The sequence below is a fragment of the Zootoca vivipara genome, chromosome 17 (genome assembly GCF_963506605.1).
Source record: "Zootoca vivipara chromosome 17, rZooViv1.1, whole genome shotgun sequence".
Lineage (NCBI taxonomy): Eukaryota > Metazoa > Chordata > Lepidosauria > Squamata > Lacertidae > Zootoca > Zootoca vivipara.
In genome coordinates, this window is record NC_083292.1 from 8,640,884 (window position 1) to 8,660,214 (window position 19,331).

At 41.2% G+C, this 19,331-nt stretch overlaps 1 protein-coding gene across 6 annotated transcripts in view; it reads left to right on the forward strand.

Moving 5' to 3' along the window:
• SFSWAP (splicing factor SWAP) overlaps positions 1-19,331 on the forward strand; it is a 97,735-nt gene that overhangs the window by 24,257 nt on the left and 54,147 nt on the right. For all 6 annotated transcript variants that reach the window (XM_035099207.2, XM_035099209.2, XM_035099211.2 and 3 more), the window contains 3 exons: positions 9,435-9,681; positions 11,763-11,894; positions 12,255-12,348. In XM_035099207.2, the coding sequence (XP_034955098.1) occupies positions 9,435-9,681; positions 11,763-11,894; positions 12,255-12,348 (473 nt within the window). The remainder of the gene's footprint in view (positions 1-9,434; positions 9,682-11,762; positions 11,895-12,254; positions 12,349-19,331) is intronic.

Here is a 19,331-nt window from a genome sequence, read left to right on the forward strand (position 1 = left end):
CTTCTTGAAACTTGTACGTTTTGGCTCCTGAACGACCAAAAACTGGAAGTGAGTGTTCTGGTTTTCAAACAATTTTCGGAAGCCGAATGTCTGGCACGGCTTCCAATTGGCTGCAAGATGCTCCTGCAGCCAACCAGAAGCCACACCTTGGTTTTCGAAAGGTTCTGATAGTCAAATGGACTCCTGGAACGCACTCTGTTTGAGAACCAAGGTACGACTGTACCTTTGAGAACCAAACATACCTTGGGTTTCAAGTAGCTTAGTTCTCGAACATTTTGGCTCCCAAACGCTGCAAACCTGGAAGTGAGTGTTCCAGTTTGCAATTTTGGGAAGCCAAACGTCCGACGGGGCTTCCACAGCTTCCAATTGGCTGCAGGAGCTTCCTGCAGCCAATCAGAAGCCGTTATTTGGTTTTCGATTGTTTTGGAAGTCGGAACGGACTTCTGGAACGGATTCCATTCAACTTCCAAGGTACAACTGTAAACATGTTAGGCTGTTGCATCAAGAACAGCATTGTCTTACCGTAACTTAAATACTAAATAGATGTATTCTAACATAAACTTTTGTGAATGTATTATAGTGCACTGGAACGCCGCAGTACATTTTCTTTTTATAGGCTTTAAAATATCACAAGACTTTTTGTTCCTTAACACTACCTAGGAACTCAAACCAAAATAAAAACCTGCATGGCTTTTGCGCTAATGCTTTATATCTGGAGATGAGCAAGGCAGCTGAAATTAATGGGTTTCTGTTTTGGTTCTCTGTACACTTGCCAAATACATTAATCTGGATCACTTCACTACAGACAAGGGCCACATTTCAGTACAGAGTTGGTTTGTTGAAGTTTCCAGAAGCAACGGGTGGTAATTATCAATGTTTCTCCATGAGATAGAAAGCAATCTCCACACACTTTGGATTGATGGTAATAAATATGCATAATTTGTCACATTAATAAATACAAACATATGATTGTCTTCGGATTGACTTAAACTAAGAATTCTTCTAACAGCACATACTGGAATATGTTATGCATTTGGAATACCAATTTGGATAACCAAAGAGGTGCTTTTCTCTAATTTCCGGTCTACTGTGTATTCCTACACTGAATTTTTTAACTATAAAAGCTTTTTGTGTGATTCACATTTGAGCATTTATTTAGAGGGCTAAACTTGAAGCAGCCCCACCCCACTCCCTGCAGAGTCTCCGGAGTCAGATCCCTCGGCAGGATCACTTCCCGCCCCCACTGCTTAGAAGGAGCTGCCGGTGGAGCGCAGGGAACCTGGAGGGGTGGCGAGGAGGGCAACCTGCCCGTCTGCCTGCCTCCCTCTCTTAACTGTTGTAACTTGGCAAAGAGGTTTCCCACCTCATCGTCATTGCAGGCAGGCAGCCACTTTAGAGGGGAGGAGCACGAGGAAGCGGGGAGGGGGGAGTTAATTAATGTTCAGAGAGTTAGCTTGGGAAGGGGACAAAGGGAATTCTTTAAAAGCGTCGCGACGGGGAGATACTCTATTTGGAAAAGGAATCCGTCCTCTCGCTTTTTTTTCAGCAAGGCGTCCCAATGCAACGGCTTGAGTATCTCCTCTTTTATGTTGCAATCTGTGCCAGCTTTTGCAACTGATGGGGCTCCAGTGCCAGCACCCAGAGCGGATCTATCTATAGACAGTTCTTGCTTCATAAAACCCAAGTTTTGTAGTGCCGTAAATAAAAAAATAAGACATCCCCTGAAAATAAGACACCGTGTGGTTTTTTGAGGGAAAAAAGTTATAAGACGGTGTCTTAAAAAAGGGGAAACACGGTACAGTGTGAGGTACCATGAAACTGAGGTGTATGTTATCCTCCCCCCCCCACACCCCAAATTATAAATGCCTTGCTCATTCTTTGGCCAAAATAGCAGAAGATTTGGAGTGCAGTTCCTACTGCCAGGTCATTCAGTTTTACCTTTTCTTAAGCTTTGGCTGGTCCATCACCTTCTCCATGCCTTTCTTCAGTTTCAAGTGCAGATACTGTAAGAAACTTGCTGGTCCTAGCAAGAAGCACTCACTCGCTTTTGCTAACATGCTTTTGATGCTTCGCCCACTTTTTCCTGCAGCAATATTGGTTCATTTGCACAGGCCATTGTAAACAGTCTAATGCAGGCATCCCCAAACTGTGGCCCTCCAGATGTTTTTGCCTACAACTCCCATGATCCCTAGCTAACAGGACCAGTGGTTGGGGAAGATGGGAATTATAGTCCAAAACATCTGGAGGGCCGAAGTTTGGGGATGCCTGGTCTAATGGTTCAAATAGCTTCATTTATTTAAAACAGTGTTTCTCAAACTTGGGTTCCCAACTGTTGTTGGACTACAGTTCCCATCATCCCTGACCACTGGTCCTGCTAGCTATGGATGATAAGAGTTGTAGTCCAACAACATCTGGGGATCCAGGTTTGAGAAACGCTGCTTCAAATTTCCCCCCGGTTGAAATTAATAAAAAGTTGAGATCAATAGAAAGCAAACAGTGCCTTCCCTCAGAGTTAAATCTAAAAGAGATGACACCAAATGAAAAAGGGGAGAGAGGAGGAAACAAAATACAAACACAGATACCAAGTTACAACATCTCCCCTTCCTAATGGTAATATTTTGATAGATCCAGAATTGGCCTCCACGGTCACTTACGGACTTATTGTTCGTGTTTATGGAAGACAATATTACTTGGCTACAAGTGATCGCCAAAGAAGAAGATTTTGATAGAATTATGCTATGTAGATTCAGTTAACATTTTGGTGGTGTCTTACTGGATTTGATGGAGTGTTAAAATGTGCTGTACTCAAACCTTATTTACCCTGATGATTTCCTTGATGAAAGCACTGAAAATTAAGTTGTGCCCCTCCTCTTAAAAGGGCAAATAAGTGTTTGTTAATTCCTTTTGTCTCTAATCATTCACAGCCCAGAGTTGCATTTGAGTGCCAATAACTCAGTACTGGTGTATGTTGTTGCCTGTAAAAGGCTTCTTGTCCAGTGTTCAACTTTTCCTTACTATTAGAAGTATGGCACACTTTAGCCCAAAGGGGGATTTTCTCTCTCTCTCTCTCTCTTTGAAAATTATTTTGCTTCTGAAACTTAATTTTTATCAGAACTCTGCAGATGTAGGTTTGTCAACATGGCACAGCATGAGATTGCCTTCTACTGTTAACTCTGCAGAGCTTAGCTTGACACCATGCTGTATTTTGGGAACAAAGCATTTGTATACATACTAGCTAATTGTTTTGCTTAGAGCACTTAATTAAATGGGTGTGTTTTTAGCTCTCATGCATGTGCACACACCCCATCGTCATCAGGAACATTGTAACATTCATGGTGAATTGTACAAAAGGCATATGTTTTCAACAGAGGGGCCATAATTCAGTGGTAAATCACCTGCTTTCCATGCAGAAGGTACTACTTTAAGTCTCAGGCACCTCCAGTAGAAGGATCAGGTAGGAACGATCCTTCCTCTGCCTCAGACTTGGAAGTGTTGCTGGTAGTCAGAGTAGACAACCCTGGACTAGAATGACTAATAGTCTGACCTAGTACAAGGGATCTTCCAGTAATCACTCTGTTCAAGCTGCATTTTTTAAAAAAACTAGTGACTTAAGAGAATGTTGCTCACTGGCAAATGGGAAACTGAAATGAATCTTAAATTTTAACACTTCAATCTCTTTCATGTGGCACCTTCTAAGTCTTAAAATTCTTCAAGAATACTTCAGAAAAGAGGGTGGGAATAGAGAGAGTGCCGCAGTAAAGGAATGCTGCTTGAAATCTGGGTTTAAACTTAAAATCTGCAGTTTTAAGGAGCAATTAACAAATGTTTTGTTGTAAAAAAAACAATGTAACTAGGCCATTTTGTATATGTATATTTAATAAAAGAAGACTTAGCAGGTCATAAAACTTTCAAACATAAAAAAGTTTACACAATAACACTGTTTACACTGTCAAGGATTCTGAAGGTGATCAAGGTTGTACTCCCAATTTGTGTGGGATGACAGCCACTCTAGAAAATGTCCAGTATTTCCCTAGAACTAAGCACTATAGGAAAAAAGTATTAAGGGCCACAGGTTTTCATTGCTGTTCTTTCATCAAGCTCATTTGGCTCTAGGAGTACCCCCAGAATTCCCAGGAATTTGAAACTATACACCTCCAAAACAAAGTGCATAGCTAACGCCCTCCTGGTGAGTTAAATGCAGCTGCATCTCAGGACTCAACAAGATAGAAGGCAAACAGGATGGGAAAGTACAAATGAGCCCAGTGTCAAAGCTTGACATGACTAAAATGTCCATGTTTGCAAGCATTTTGTTATTTTATCATCACTGCTACCTGTGTTACAGGAACTCCAATATAAAATAGCCCAGCTGTTATGGAATAATTTCCCCGCTGTCATGTGCAGCGAAAGGTCTGCATAATTCATGCATTTTACAGGCACAAAAGAAATGAAGGTTTGTACCCTCCTAAGGAAAAAGAAAAGAACCTTTAAGTTCACAACTGTTAACGTGCTATTAAATTAAATATGCATGTAGGAATTCCTCATTTGTGAACTAGTATGTCACTGGTATCTGAAGAAGTGTGCATGCAAACGAAAGCTCATACCAATGAAAAACTTAGTTGGTCTCTAAGGTGCTACTGGAAGGATTTTTTTTGTTTTGTTTCGACTACATTAGACCAACACGGCTACCTACCTGTAACAGTTGTTGCTCGTGGAATTTTATTCCTTTGAACTACAGCTTCTCAAACTGGGCAACAGGGAGACACCCCTCCCCCCAGAAATTAACGCTCCTGCGTTAATAAATACAACTATTGGAAAAACAACCAACAACTGAGTACAGGTAATTTACATCTTACGCAAGCGTTTGCTTCTGGGAAGCCATGCATATTCGCAAAAATGCCTAAAGTCAAAAACCTGCAGAACCGCCCTGCCCACCCCCAGCAAGGTGGGATGCTTAGCTGGCTTCTGGAAGACACATGTTCAGCTTGGGAGATGATTCGTAAAGGCTCTGGCAGCGTCCTGGAGTCCTCCCACCTCCTTCCCAAAGTCCTGTAAGTGCTTGGTCAGCTTTGGGAAGGAGGCACAAGGGCTCTGGCACCCTTCCAGAGCCCTTGCACTGACTTCCCCAAGCCGGGTAAGCCCACAATCACAGCTTTGTAGGGGCACGTGGAAACAAGTAAACGAAGAATGGGTTTCTTCCGCCCTCCATTCATTTAATTATTTTCCGCCCATCCATGTAAAACTGCGATCATGCAAGTTAAGTAAGCATAAGATGTGAGATACCTGTACAACTGAGCGCACAGCAGTATAAGTGTGGCAAGAATAGAGACAATGAATCTCTAACAAAATATTGTTTTTGCTTTCTGGAAAAGTAGAATTTTGTATGGCGAGTTGACTACTTTGGCATCTATGGTGCAAACACGGTAACACTGAACTATTCAATAAAACTGAACGTTGGTAGCAGAGGGAGAACAGACTACAGTTTTTAAATAACTTACATAGTCAATACTCTGCCACTGCAAACATTAACTCAAAGACTATTTTTTTTAAAAAAAAAGTTTCCCGATTAAAATAACAGTCATTTAGCAAATACCCATTCACAATCCGTTGACATGACAAAGCCATGGATTAGGTCAGGTGTCACCAACCCAGTGCCCCTAGATGCTATGGGACCTGCAAAGGCTTTCACTTCTGCTCATGGGCAGGGGCTCCAGACATAAGCTTTCTTTTTATTTTATTCTTAAAGTAAATCTCTAGCCCCTAAAGAAATGTGCAGGTACCTTCTAAGTAATTTCTGTAAAATGAGAATGAGTATGATGTGGTTATCCTGGTTGTGGGGTAGCTGCACATACAATAAGTATAAGGTTCATAGAATCACAGAATTGTAGAGTTGGAAGAGACCCTGTGGTTCCTCTAGTCCAGGCATCCCCAAACTTCGGCCCTCCAGATGTTTTGGAGTACAATTCCCATCTCCCCGACCACTGGTCCTGTTAGCTAGGGATCATGGGAGTTGTAGGCCAAAACATCTGGAGGGCCGCAGTTTGAGGATGCCTGCTCTAGTCCAGCCCCCTGTGATTCAGGAATCTCAACTAGATCATACAGGTCAGGTGGCCATTCAATCTCTGCTTTAAAACCTCCAAGGAACGAGAGTCCATCACCTCTTGTGAGAGTCTGTTCCATTGTTGAACAGCTTTCAGGAAGTTCTTTCTGGTGTTTAGTTGGAATCTCCTTTCTCATAACTTGAATCCAATGGTTTTGATCCAGCAGGAGTAAACAAGCTTGCTCCATCCTCCATGTGACAAGCACTTTAGATATTTGAAGATGGCTATCATGAAAGATCAGTCGTTAGAGCATGAGACTCTTAATCTCAGGGTTCGAACCCCATGTTTGGTGAAAGATTCCTGCATTTCAGGAGGTTGGACTTAGATGAACCTCGTGGTTTGTTCCAACTCTATGATTCTATAATCTCCTCTCAGACTCTTCTTTACTAGACTAAACATACCCAGGTTCCCTCAACCTCTTCTGCTCATGTTCCAGCTTGTCAATATCCTTCTTAAATTGTGGTGCCCAGAATTCGTCGTGGATGACTGTATTATGTATTTGTATTATGCCATGCTCCCCATTGCAGCCTTTTTGTGACTGTTGCCTCCAGCACTGCCCCACATATTGGTCATTTAAAAAACCCAAACATCTCTTTCTCTACCAAATGATAATTTTTGCTGCAGCTGCTTTTTTTGGGGGGGGTATTAGGAGTATATCCTTTACCCAAATATGCCTCAAGTCACTGAGCGCACTCTGACATTATCTATCTTTCATATATCGAGTATGATGAGTTTCCCACTCAAAATTGTCTAATTATCTGAATTGCTGCTTAAAGGATTTCCCTGCTCAAAGATAATCACATCTCTACCACAATGTGGCATCACAAGAGAGTGATCCATGCCCAGCATCTTAAAATGAATTGAATTTACCAGTACCAAGTCATCTAGAAACTTCATTTTAAGAGATGAGGAAAAAGGTCAGCCTTCAGCTGTTATGCTCACAAGCTTGTCAAGGAAGATGCAGACAAAAACAATTTGCCCCAAAATGTAACAATGCTACAACTTTTGCCTGGAAATGATGAGGCTTCATACTTTAACTACTGGATTCCAGGGGAACCAGTTTTCCTTGAAGTAAAGCTAGCAGCCATAGCACAGAAAGGCTTTATATGCCAACAACAAACCTGACACACTTGCCTATTTTTATTTAAAGCATTTCTATATGCCCTTCATCAAATTTCTCCCGGGGCAGCTTATGACATTGCTTGTTAAGCAAGCTTTCTCCAATCTTTGAGGTTTCCATGAGAATTTTAAGCAAACAAAGGGTACCTGGAAGGCTTACAAATAAAATAAAGTCCAATACATGTTTCAGAACCATCCAGAGCTGATGCATCAAAATTGCAAGGCTTTTAGGAAGAAATCAAACATTTTCCCACTGACTTCTATGGTAAGCAATCTAGCTTAAGCTAAGTTGAATAACACATTTTCAAACCGACAGGTAACTTTCTGTCTTATTGACAAAATCACAATCAACTGCCCTGTGGGAAAAGAGGGCAACACCAACTAAGACCAGTATCAGCTGCTTTAGCAAGTTGAGGATACAACCCGACATGGGATGAAAATTAAGTTCCTAGTGAGAAGTACTATACCTTACATGATTCCTGGTGATTCAGATCAGAGGGCTTCAGCCACCTAGCTTTTATCAAACCAATATTAATGTCAGAAGAAACTGCTGTACAGTAGGCATGCCTGGTACCGAAGTCAAACAACAAAAAGTCAGTCAGTCTATTTAATGTATGATTCTAATGTATTTTACCCACCTACATAGTCATTACTTAGGTTAGGTTACTTATCCTGGAGCAGTTGCTATTTTGCATATGTTATTCTGATTTTGCTAGAGATGAGAAGGGGGGCAGGAAGCAGGGCAGGGCACCAGGGCTCCACCCACAAAAGAAGAACATTTAATCAGCCATCCCTTTGGCTTTGGAGAGTTTGGAAAGCACATCCCATGCACCTTAATTTTATTTTTTTGCAACCACAAGGGCTGAAAAGCTAAGGGAAGTCTGAGATTTTTAGAACAATGAATCCTGCACTTTTTGCGTGCCTGCATGGAGTCAAAGCATGCATACAAGTCTGGACATGATAGACAAGGAAGGGATTTGGAAATTCTTGCTGGTTCCAAAGTGACTGAATAGTGCACTTTTATAATTTTATTCTTGACATTTTAGCAAAATTGACTTTGACATCCATGAAAAGGGTTTCCAAAATTCATTTTGCATTAAGGTGGCCAACTCATGTCAAAACCAGTTTGCAGTACCAATGTTAAAGTTACTAAAGTAGTGGGTTTCAAATCCCTGCACTGTCACCTTTTTTGTTTCTAAACCTACCCCTTATTCTCCCTAATTTGATTACTTCTCTACATCCTCTCATAACCATCCTAAATGCTCACCCAATAAACATTTGTGTCTAAACAGAAAGGGCTGGCTGTTAACACTTGTTTCCTAGCAACTTGTTCTCCTGTTGGCTGGGAGTAGCTACCCAAGATCTTTTTGTTCTCCCCCCCCCTTTTTTTTTTACAGATGGGGGCTGGGATCATAACCGTCCCGTGGGTAATCACTAGGTTTGACAATAGTAGCTACTACAGTTCTGTACTGTCGATTAATTGAAAGTAGTAATAAAAACTGTGTAGTATTTTTGGATTCCATTATATGTATTAGCGGCATTGTACCTAACATTGTTCAGGAATTCTAAGAACCTCACCCCAGATCAGTGTGGTCCTGCTCTTTTATCTCAGGAAGCAACCTGCAAATTTTGGTTTTGATCCAAATGCATAGCAAACATATAGGAGATAAGCATATGCAAAGCAAGTTTTGAGCACTGTGCAGGCATGCTTGAGAGGCCTTCTGAAATTGATGCTGGGGAGAGTTCTACAGAATTTTAATGATGCTGAGAAGTCCAAATCCTAGCTGTGTAACTTTATACAGTCAGAAAGAAAGCTACTACATTTTCCTAATTTTAATCAGGCAAGCATAGTTTTAATATACCTGAAAGGGCACACGAAAGTGAATTAAGTTGTGTAGGGGGGGGGCGGGGAATGGCAATTTCTTTAGATTCTTTGCACGTCTCTTCACTTCCTCATTCACTACAGTGCTGTTTCCATTTGGCCTTCAATGTGTCTGCCTCATTTCACCCGAATGTCTTGACAAAATGCTATTTCTCATTTTCTGCACAAGAAAAATGGATAACGCATTAGCAAGTTGGAAATTTTAACATAAGCGATGTTCCACTGGCGGTAGCAACAGTGCAGGGGATGGGTTGTGGGACCTTTTTGAATTTTTTTTTTGTTCCCTCTTCAATCTGCCTGAAATATTGATCATAAAGCTTTTTTTTTTTTTGCAGCAACTGTGGCAGCCATGTATTACAGTTACTACATGCTGCCAGATGGATCATATTGCCTCGCCCCTCCACCCCCAGGAATTGACATGGCAACTTATTACAATGCACTACCAGCAGGAGTGACTGTGTCTAGCACTACAGGAGTAGCCACGATGACAGCACCACCTCCTCCTGGCACTACACCGCCACCATCTACAGAGGCAACTGATGACACCAGTGGTGTAATGCCTGCCACGACTACTTCAACAAGGTATCCTCTCTCTTTTTTGCCTTTCCATTTGAGTTTGGCTTTGAGCAAAAACATTTTCTATGGTTTCTGGCAATCCCAGGTCATGTTCAACAAAGGCCACACTGACACCCCACATTTACAGCACTGTGATGCCACTTTAAACCATTATGGAATTCTGGGAGCTGTAGCTTGTTAAGGGTAAAAGGTCAAGGGACCCCTGACAGTTAAGTCCAGTCGCGAACGACTCTGGGGTTGCGCCGCTCATCTTGCTTTACAGGCCGAGGGAGCCGCCGTTTGTCCTCTCCGCAGACAGTTTTTCTGGGTCATGTGACCAGCACGACTGAGCCGCTTCTGGTGCAATGGAACACCAACACCAGAGCAGCAGCAGCGCACGGAAACACCGTTTACCTTGCCTCCGGAGTGGTACCTATTAATCTACTTGCACTTTCGGCATGCTTTCGAACTGCTAGGTTGGCAGGAGCTGAGACTGAGCCATGGATGCTCACCCCGTCGCGGGGATTCGAACAGCTGACCTTTTGATTGGCAAGCCCAAAGGCTCAGTGGTTTTGGAGACCGCTGTCACTTCCTGGGGTTACAGTTCCCAGAGTGGTTTAACAATCCCTCATCACAGGGAACCCCGGGAATTGTAGCTGTTAATTGATGTGCACTGGAAGTAAGGATGTCTCCCTGCTGCCTTAAGATGTTTGGGCTTTGGTATGTTGTTGTTGTTGGTTAGACGTTTAGTCGTGTCCGACTCTCCGTGACCCCATGGACCATAGCACGCCAGGCACTTCTGTCTTCCACTGCCTCCCGCAGTTTGGTCAAACTCATGTTCGTAGCTTCGAGAACACTGTCCAACCATCTTGTCCTCTGTTGTCCCTTTCTCCTAGTGCCCTCCATCTTTCCCAACATCAGGGTCTTTTCCAGGGAGTCTTCTCTTCTCATGAAGTGGCCAAAGTATTGGAGCCTCAGCTTCAAGATCTGTCCTTCCAGTGAGCACTCAGGGCTGATTTCCTTCAGAATGGATAGGTTTGATCTTCTTGCAGTCCATGGGACTCTCAAGAGTCTCCTCCAGCACCATAATTCAAAAGCATCAATTCTTCGGCGATCAGCCTAAGCACCAAATGGGCAGCATACCCTTGCTGTCTTGCTTTGGTTCATGCATGACATACTCAGGGGTGTTCTCTATGTTTACTGGTTATTCTTTAAAAGTCTCCAATTAATCTTTCCAGTACACATAAACATATTTTTCCCTGACCGCAGTGGCTTGTAGCTTTGTTTGTTCAGTCCATTGTAGCTGTGACCCCATTATAAATCTACAGCTAGTTAATCGTTGTCTGAAATCTGTTCCAAGCACTAATGTTTTCTTGTTTGAAATTGATTTCTACTTTGTCAGTGTGTTAATTTAGCAAAACAATAAGCTGTGTGACATTAAGAGCACATTACACAAGGAGGAGTGGGCTTTTGTTTAGATTCTCATCTACTTAAAATATACCAGCGGTTATGCCAGTACGTCTGTGAAAGGTGTTCCAACACTTCTGTTATCCTTCCTGTTTATTGTGAAGGTTCTCTAAATGCCTTACAGTGTTATAACAGTGGACTATATTAAAAATGATAGTATAATAAAATGGGATCAGGATTGCATATACGGTGCATGCATGTAAAGATTTTGGACTGAAGTAAGTTGCTGGCCCTTATGATTGCACAGAAAACTTTGACATATACAGCTGTTTTCTGATGAAAGTTATGAAATTGGTATGGTTTTAAAGAGGCCTTCAGATTTCATTCACTCCGTGCTGCCCGGCACTGCTGTTAAAAAACTTTTTAAACCTTGTAAAGCCATAAATCTTGGTGCCCCAAAATAAACTGTTCAAATAAAGTGATGTTAGGCAGATTATTAAAAGTTTTAAATGTTTGCCTGGATTTTTCTAATGCAAAAGAGATAGCTCTGGCTTCTTTAATAAGCTCGTTTTGGGGGAGCAAATATTTCATAACTTAAAAATCAGTGGTGATTTTTTAAAAGTAAGTGCCGCCTCTGGCTTAGTAGGGCTGCATGTTATGTTCTCTGCCTATGTAAATAATAAAATGCTAATGTTTTTCAGCACAATTCCTTCTGTGGTTACCATCATCCCCCCACCCCCAGATATCCAGCCCGTGATTGACAAGTTAGCTGAATATGTTGCTAGGAATGGGATTAAATTTGAGACCAGTGTCCGTGCCAAGAATGATCTAAGGTGAGTGCAAGTGCCTTTTTCCTTAATTACTTCATTTTATGATGTGGTGTAAGTGAGCAGCTTGTCCCTCTCTTATTGACAGTCTGTTTTGCAAAGAAAGCTGTTGAGGGTAATGTGTTGTAATTCATTTTATTAAAATTCAAGGGACTACTTGAAGTTAATGATAAAGCATTATTGCCTAAGAATCTTGAAGCTTGTGCTTCTGAATGTATACCTTCTGGGCATTTAGGCATAAATTATTCTATTTCAGAATATCAGATAGCTTTTCTGTGCTTGGGGTGCTGGAATGCTAAATGATGGTTGATGTTTGCTATGTTGTGGTGTGTTTTTCCACAAATTGCATTTTTATTCCTTTAACAGGTTTGAGTTCCTGCAACCTTGGCACCAGTACAATGCCTACTATGAATTTAAGAAGCAGTTTTTCCTTCAGAAAGAGGCCAGTGACAGCTCAAAGGTAGGCTTCTAAGAGTAGGAAGCAACAGTGTGACATCTTGCTTCATATGCTACGTACATAGGAACCTGACTAGAGCAGCCAAGAATAGAGAAACCACCTCTAGTAAATTTACTTTAAAAAAATTATATCCCACTTTTCCTTGCCAGACAACTTGCAGGAGCTAGCAACATGCAACTATGAACCCAGTAATAAAGGCTAAGTTGCTTCAATTCATTTTATGCGGGTCTGCCAACCAGGTGCCTCTGGGAAGCCCAAAAGGAAGAGCCGAGTGCAGCAACACACTCTTCATTTGTGATTCCCAGCAACGGGCTTTTAAGACAGGTGCTGCCTCCAACAGTTGAGACAGAGCTTAGCCATCATGGGTAGTAGCTGTTACTAGCCCTTCCTCCATGAACATGTTTTAAAAGTGTTAAAAAACAAAACACTGTAGATCAGAGCAAATTTTAAGCAGCATATTACTTAGTTTCTGTGTATTTTTTCTCAATGCTGGATTGTTTGCATGTGCATTTAAGATGCTCGTCATTACCTTTTAAACCTCCTAAATAGATTTAGGGCTAAAAAGGTAAAGGTAAAGGGACCCCTGACCATTAGGTCCAGTCGTGACCGACTCTGGGGTTGCGCGCTCATCTCGCATTATTGGCCGAGGGAGCCGGCGTATAGCTTCCAGGTCATGTGGCCAGCATGACAAAGCCGCTTCTGGCAAACCAGAGCAGCACATGGAAACGCCGTTTACCTTCCCGCTGTAGTGGTACCTATTTATCTACTTGCATTTTGACGTGCTTTCGAACTGCTAGGTTGGCAGGAGATTTAGGGCTAGAGGACATTAAATACCACCTCCTGTTCCAGGAGCTACAGCTAATGTGAAGCAAGAGAAAGTGCCTCCTCTGTAAGAACACCCAGACTGTGGCACACTCACCTTTCTTTATAGGAACCATTTAGCTCGCCTCATCTTTAGATGTTTTTTAGCCTTCCAGGTGTGCTGTTCTTGTTTCGCTGTGATTTAGTTTTAATCGTATTTTTGTATTGCTTTTATTGTACAGTAAAGCCACCTTGAGCACTCTGTTGGAGGGGATATAAATTCTGTAAATAAATAGAAGCCAGACACAACAAGAAAATCGTAACTCTGAAACTTTAGTATGTGATTGCATAAATCCAAGTTCCCAACAGGTGTTGGTCATCTTAAATCAAACAGAATTTAATATTGCAGTGTATGTGTCAAAACTGAAACATGCTGCAATTGAGATGTTAAGCCTGTTTAATTCCTTGACAAGTTTTTGTTTCACATTGTTTATAGCTACTCTTTTCAGCCAAAATGTGTTCTCAAAGTGGCTTATGATACAAGTCAGATATGTAGATATTGGATATACATGGATGTCTCTGTGTCAGGTTTTTCTGGCTTATGGCTGTTGATGAGAGGTTTGGAGCTAAAAGAGCAGCAACTGGAGTCAATGGGTTAGCGGCGGATAAAGATAGAAACCCAAACAAATAGCCCTTCTATTGATTTGAAAGCTCCACTGGGATTTGCACAATACACAAAGAAAACACGAAGTCAGAAATGTCCCATACTTTGGGCCATAGGGAATTGTTTGGATGGGTGCCTGTTTATTAGGGACAGATAGCGGGTGCCTTGGAAGTTCAAAGGGCACTGCTATACTCTAGGAAGAATATGAGAATTGATCCACCTGTTCTGTAGCAGATGTAGGATGGATTCAATTGTGCACTCTGAGTGAAGTGTCCACTTGTAAACTCAAATTGTGGGGCAGCTGGAACAAAGTTACACTAGCTTCTCCTGGTGTCTATGTGCTACTGATGATTAACTCTCCCATGTTCTCACAGATGCCATGCAAACCACCAGTTTAAATAATGTACATATGCCCTTCCAGCAAAGATGTGATGTTTTAGTCTATAAAATTGTATTCAAGGCTAAAAAAATTGCCCAAGTTGTCTCTTTGCCCTCTGAAAAGATACCCAGCATAACCTTTTTCTAGGCAGCATTTTGAAGGGCCATACCAACACGAAGAGTTCATTAAATGAAACCTGTGCATGAGTTGCCTTGGTATTTTCATTTTTTTGGATTGAATAGTTTACAATACAAGTTCATGTTTATATAGCAGACTGAAGTTGCTAGGAAACCATTTTACACATTTCCCCATAAATGTGGATGAGGTTAGTTTTGAAATTTGTAGTGGGTGTACTAATAAATTAATAGTGGGTTACACAGTTTCACTACTTGCTTAAGTGCTGCGTATAACAACTCTTCATGTTTTCAGGTGAAATATAGTTAATGTATTTTTCACTTAATCATGTTGATCCTTTAAAAAACCCTTTACTTAGTTTCCACCTGGATTTTATTTTCTGTTGACTAAAAAGTGCTAGTACATTATCAGGCAGGTCTAATGGCCAGGTGCCAGAAGCCTCAGGGAGGATTTAGGCAAGACTTGCAAATAGTTAGTTGCCTGTAGCAATTCAACAAATGTCTCTATGCACTAGGCAAAGAGGCTTCCTGATTTTAGAACTTGAGAACCCCTGGTGGATAATACCATCAGGAGACTGACCATCTTCACTTGATTGACCATCTGCCTGAATATCCTGTTTCATATGGTGGCCAATCAGTCCTTCAGAATGCCATAGGCAGTGTGTCAAGACAACAGCTTTCCTGCTGTAACTTTCCCCAGCAACTAGCACACTCCCTCGAAACATGGAATTTTATTATTATTATTCATTTCATTTCTGTACCACTTTACATTTTTAAGAAAAATATCTCTAAAACAAGAAAATATCCAGAATAAAATATTACTGAAGAAAGTCAAATAGTTGTTCACTGGAAGGACAGATCCTGAAGCTGAGGCGCCAATTCTCTGGCCACCTCATGAGAAGAGAAGACTCCCTGGAAAAGACCCTGATGATGGGAAAGATGGAGGGCACAAGGTGAAGGGGACGACAGAGGACGAGGTGGTTGGACAGTGTTCTCGAAGCTACCAACATGAATTTGACCAAACTGCGGGAGACAGTGAAAGTTAGGAATGCCTGGCGTGCTCTGGTTCATGGGGTCACAAAGAGTTGGACACAACTAAACGACTAAGCAATAGCAACAACACCTTCAAAGCAACATAATTAACAGAAACTAAAACAATATCTTAAAGGTTTCAAAATAAAAGATTACAGAGGTCAACTACAGAATGCACATTTAACACAGCAAAGTTAAAAAATTATCTTAAACATTCCAAAAGAAAACAATTCTAAAGGAAGTCAACTATAAAATGCACATTTAAGACAGCATTATTAACAAGAACATAAAACATTAGCATAGGCATAGTACATATCTGCTGCTGCTGTTGCCATTCCTGCCAATGGTGGTTCATGGTGGGTGGCAGCTATGGAAGCTCAGGCTCGATGACCTGTGGCTGCACTAAGAGACAGACAGGATTCCATATAGCTATGGCCCTGGCCATGCATCTCACCAAATGGTTGAGGCACTGGTAGAAATACACTGATTGATTCCTAGTGGGGACACACACACAGCTGGCAGGCTTGTTTTTAAGGCAACTTAAACCACAGTGACATATCAAAATATTTCTGAAATTTTATATGCATTTATTTGATTTTCTCTGTCTCTAGCTGTCAGCCTAGGAGCTCAATATAAATCCTAGTGACCACAACTGCCCTCTCCTTGGTTTGTGACATAGCAGTTTTCTGTTATACAACCTATCAGCTAGACAGCTTCTAAACAGCTTCCTTCTCCCCTCCTTTTGGCAGAACCTCTGCACTCTTGTGCTCCTCAAGTTGCTTGTTCCATTTGCCCTATTTGGCAGATTCTGGAGAGTAAGCAGGTGAGGTGCATGATGGGGAGCAGGGGGTTAAAGAACCCTTTTGCCAGTACGTTTCTGAGCACACTTCAAAGTGTTGGTGCTGACCTTTAAAGCCCTAAAACTGCTTTGGCCCTGTATACCTGAAAGTGCGTCTCCACCCCCTTCATTCAGCCTGGACTCTGAGGTACAGCGCCAAGAGCCTTCTGACGGTTCTCTCACTACGAGAAGTGAAGCTACAGGGAACCAGGCAGAGGGCCTTCTTGGCATTGGCACCTGCCCTGTGCAATGCCCTCCCATCAGATGTCAAGGAGATGATTAACACTATAACCTTTAGAAGACCTCTAAAAGCAGACCTGTATAGGGTCTGTATAGGGTCTTTTGTTGTGTTATGTTTCATTATGTTTTTGTATATGTTGGAAGCAACCCAGAGTGGTTGGGGCAACTGAGTCAGGTGGGTGGGGTATAAATAATAAAATTATCATCATCATCATCATCACCATAATCAATCACAGTACTGGGTTTTATTGGCAAAGCCAGTGTTGTTTGATACTTCAACCGTTGCTCTATTGAAAATATTGCTTCTGCTGACTGCGAGATGCTGGCCAACATGAGCTGCTTCTGTCTGTCATTTAAACACTTTCGGGAGCTTCAAAAGTAAGCATTCAACTTATTCTGTTCTTTAAATTATTATTGTTTAAATGCCCACAATCTGAAATCCTGTAATATGAGCCCCTCTCCATAATTGAAAATCCTCAAACCCTGTTAGTAGCAGATTTTTTGTTTTGTTTTAATTGCTACTTGGAGGCAGTCAAAGAACCTTTTAAAGAAAGGAATATTACTTTTTTAAAGTACAGTTTTCAATTTGTACATCAATTCTTACGAACTTTTTAGTTTCTGAGAGCCTTTTCTGAGCAGTGCATTGGAGTAATTAAATGGTTCTTAGTCGCTTTATTTCTCCACCAGTCTTGTTCAAGTGACAGTAAAACCACTATTGCCTCTTATAACAGGGCTTTCCATTGAGAGCGTTCAAAACATTTTAAGGTTCTAAAATACCATTGATGGCTCACATTCATTGTTCCTAAGAAAAAGGGTTCCAGTTTTGTTAGTAAAGTATGTTGGTAATGATTTCACTTACACCATTGACTTCAGGCATTTCTCAAAGCTCACACATCTGTGATTTACAAACCTGCAGAGTTCACCTTGCTGTTTTCCATTAGTGAGTTACCTGATTTTTAAGGGATTAAACTCATCCGGGGAATATTAGGTGGGAGGTTGCTGAGTAGCAAATCTCAGGGCCAGTCATGGATCCATCTGCTTCATTCCAGTACCACTTCCTTTCCTCCTCACTCTCTAGCACAATCAAAGAAAACATTGCAGCCTTCTCAGGTGGCATAAAATATATGCTTCAGGTCCCAAAGAATATCATTAAAATTGTTGTCACTGATTATTTCAGAGTGGGGTAACAAGTCAAAGGATCTGGGGGTTTGACTTTTTGAGCTTTCCCCCAATTTCAGTTCATTGGTTTACAGGGGTCTTAGGCTGCAGAAATTAAGCTACTAGGATTTAGCACTTTATCAGTTCTTACAAGAAAGGAAAAAGTAGAGGTGGCCTTATTCTAGTGGTGGGTAGTAGTTTAAATGTAGATATGCAGGTAACTGAATCCGCTTCATTTTGCTTTATCCACCTGAAAACCCATAGGGGATCTGAACCAATTTGCATAAATATGTATGTCCTGTATAAAGATCATAATTTCAGTATACAATATGGGGCTCCCTAGAGTCTCAGTTGAAATTGATTAACCAATGCTTTCCAACATCTCTTGATGATTGTGCTGGGAGATTTCAGTGCAGGAGTGGATGATGAGTGTGCAATAGCCAGTGAAAGGCTTGGTCTGAATTTAGAGGATATTAATCTGTAGTTGAATCAATTCTGCAGGCATTTATTTAAGTTAGTTTAGAAACTTAGGCTGTTCCTCTGTAATGGTTCCAGGCAGGATAACCCAGCTGGGAAGTTTACATACTCCCCCTTAAAGGGTGGGAGCACCATAATTTTTTGATTTTTTTTTTTTGTCCAATGACAAATGTGCCTGTTATGTAGAGAATTTTGCAGTGTGAGGCCAACCAGCAAGTGATTTACCAGCCTTTGTGTATGATGCTGGCAGGTTTTCAGGGCATTACAAAAATCTGGTTTATAAGCTCTCCTGTTTGCAGCAAGGGAACTACAGTTTGAGGTGGACTCTGAATATTCAGCTAAAAGTAGAGGAATCTACTCAGCGAACTGGTGAAATAGGCTGCTAGGAGCAGCAGAGACCTATGATGTTGCCCATGGGAAAGCTTATAAACAAGAACTGAGCACAACAGCACTTTCCCCACTTTTGGCCTGAAACCTTGGAGAGCTGCTGCCAGTTAGAGTAAACGATAGCAGTCTGTGGTCTGTGCAATCTTCACATTCCCCCCCCCCCCACTTCCTTTCAGTATCAGTTTTAAATTGCTTCCATTGTCTGTGTTTCACAAATCATATGTTTGAGGTGTTTTTTTTTTACACACTAAGCAATCTCTGGCATAAGTCTGCTCTGCCATGAATAAATTAGACCAATTAACTCAAGTGCCCCTTTCTCTTCTGAAGATAAATTCTTACTACTGAAGCTTTATTATGTGTTCATCTTTTTTTTTCTAACAGTGGGAGTTGCTAATGCTTAAAACTGCATGCCAAAAATACTCTTAGATTTTATTGGTATCATTAGCTGCAGCCAATAAGTGAAACTAAACTTTAAGATTGTTCCTTAAAGATTTCAACATTTTTTTAAGAAAAGAAAAACTTTACGCTTAGCCATTTTGTATATTAGATTTTCATTGTACATTCTTATTACAAAGCTGTTAGTACAGTGCTTTTTAATGACTCTCTTGACTATCGTAATGGGCATGAAATAGCAATGTCAAATATACTTGAATCATCGCAAGCTTTTTTGTCTGCTGCTATGCTTTCTTAAAAATCTCCAAGTTCATTTATAACTGGTACATAAAATGAAAGTTTCACAGCAAGTAAATGGGCAGGTCAGCTAGTATCCGTTTGGTAATGGGTGTATTACGAAGAACTGAAGCCATTGTGTTGCAGTTGTTAGATCATTTTGGACTGTGATAGGAGAGATTCAAATTCCATGTCTCTGATTTGCAC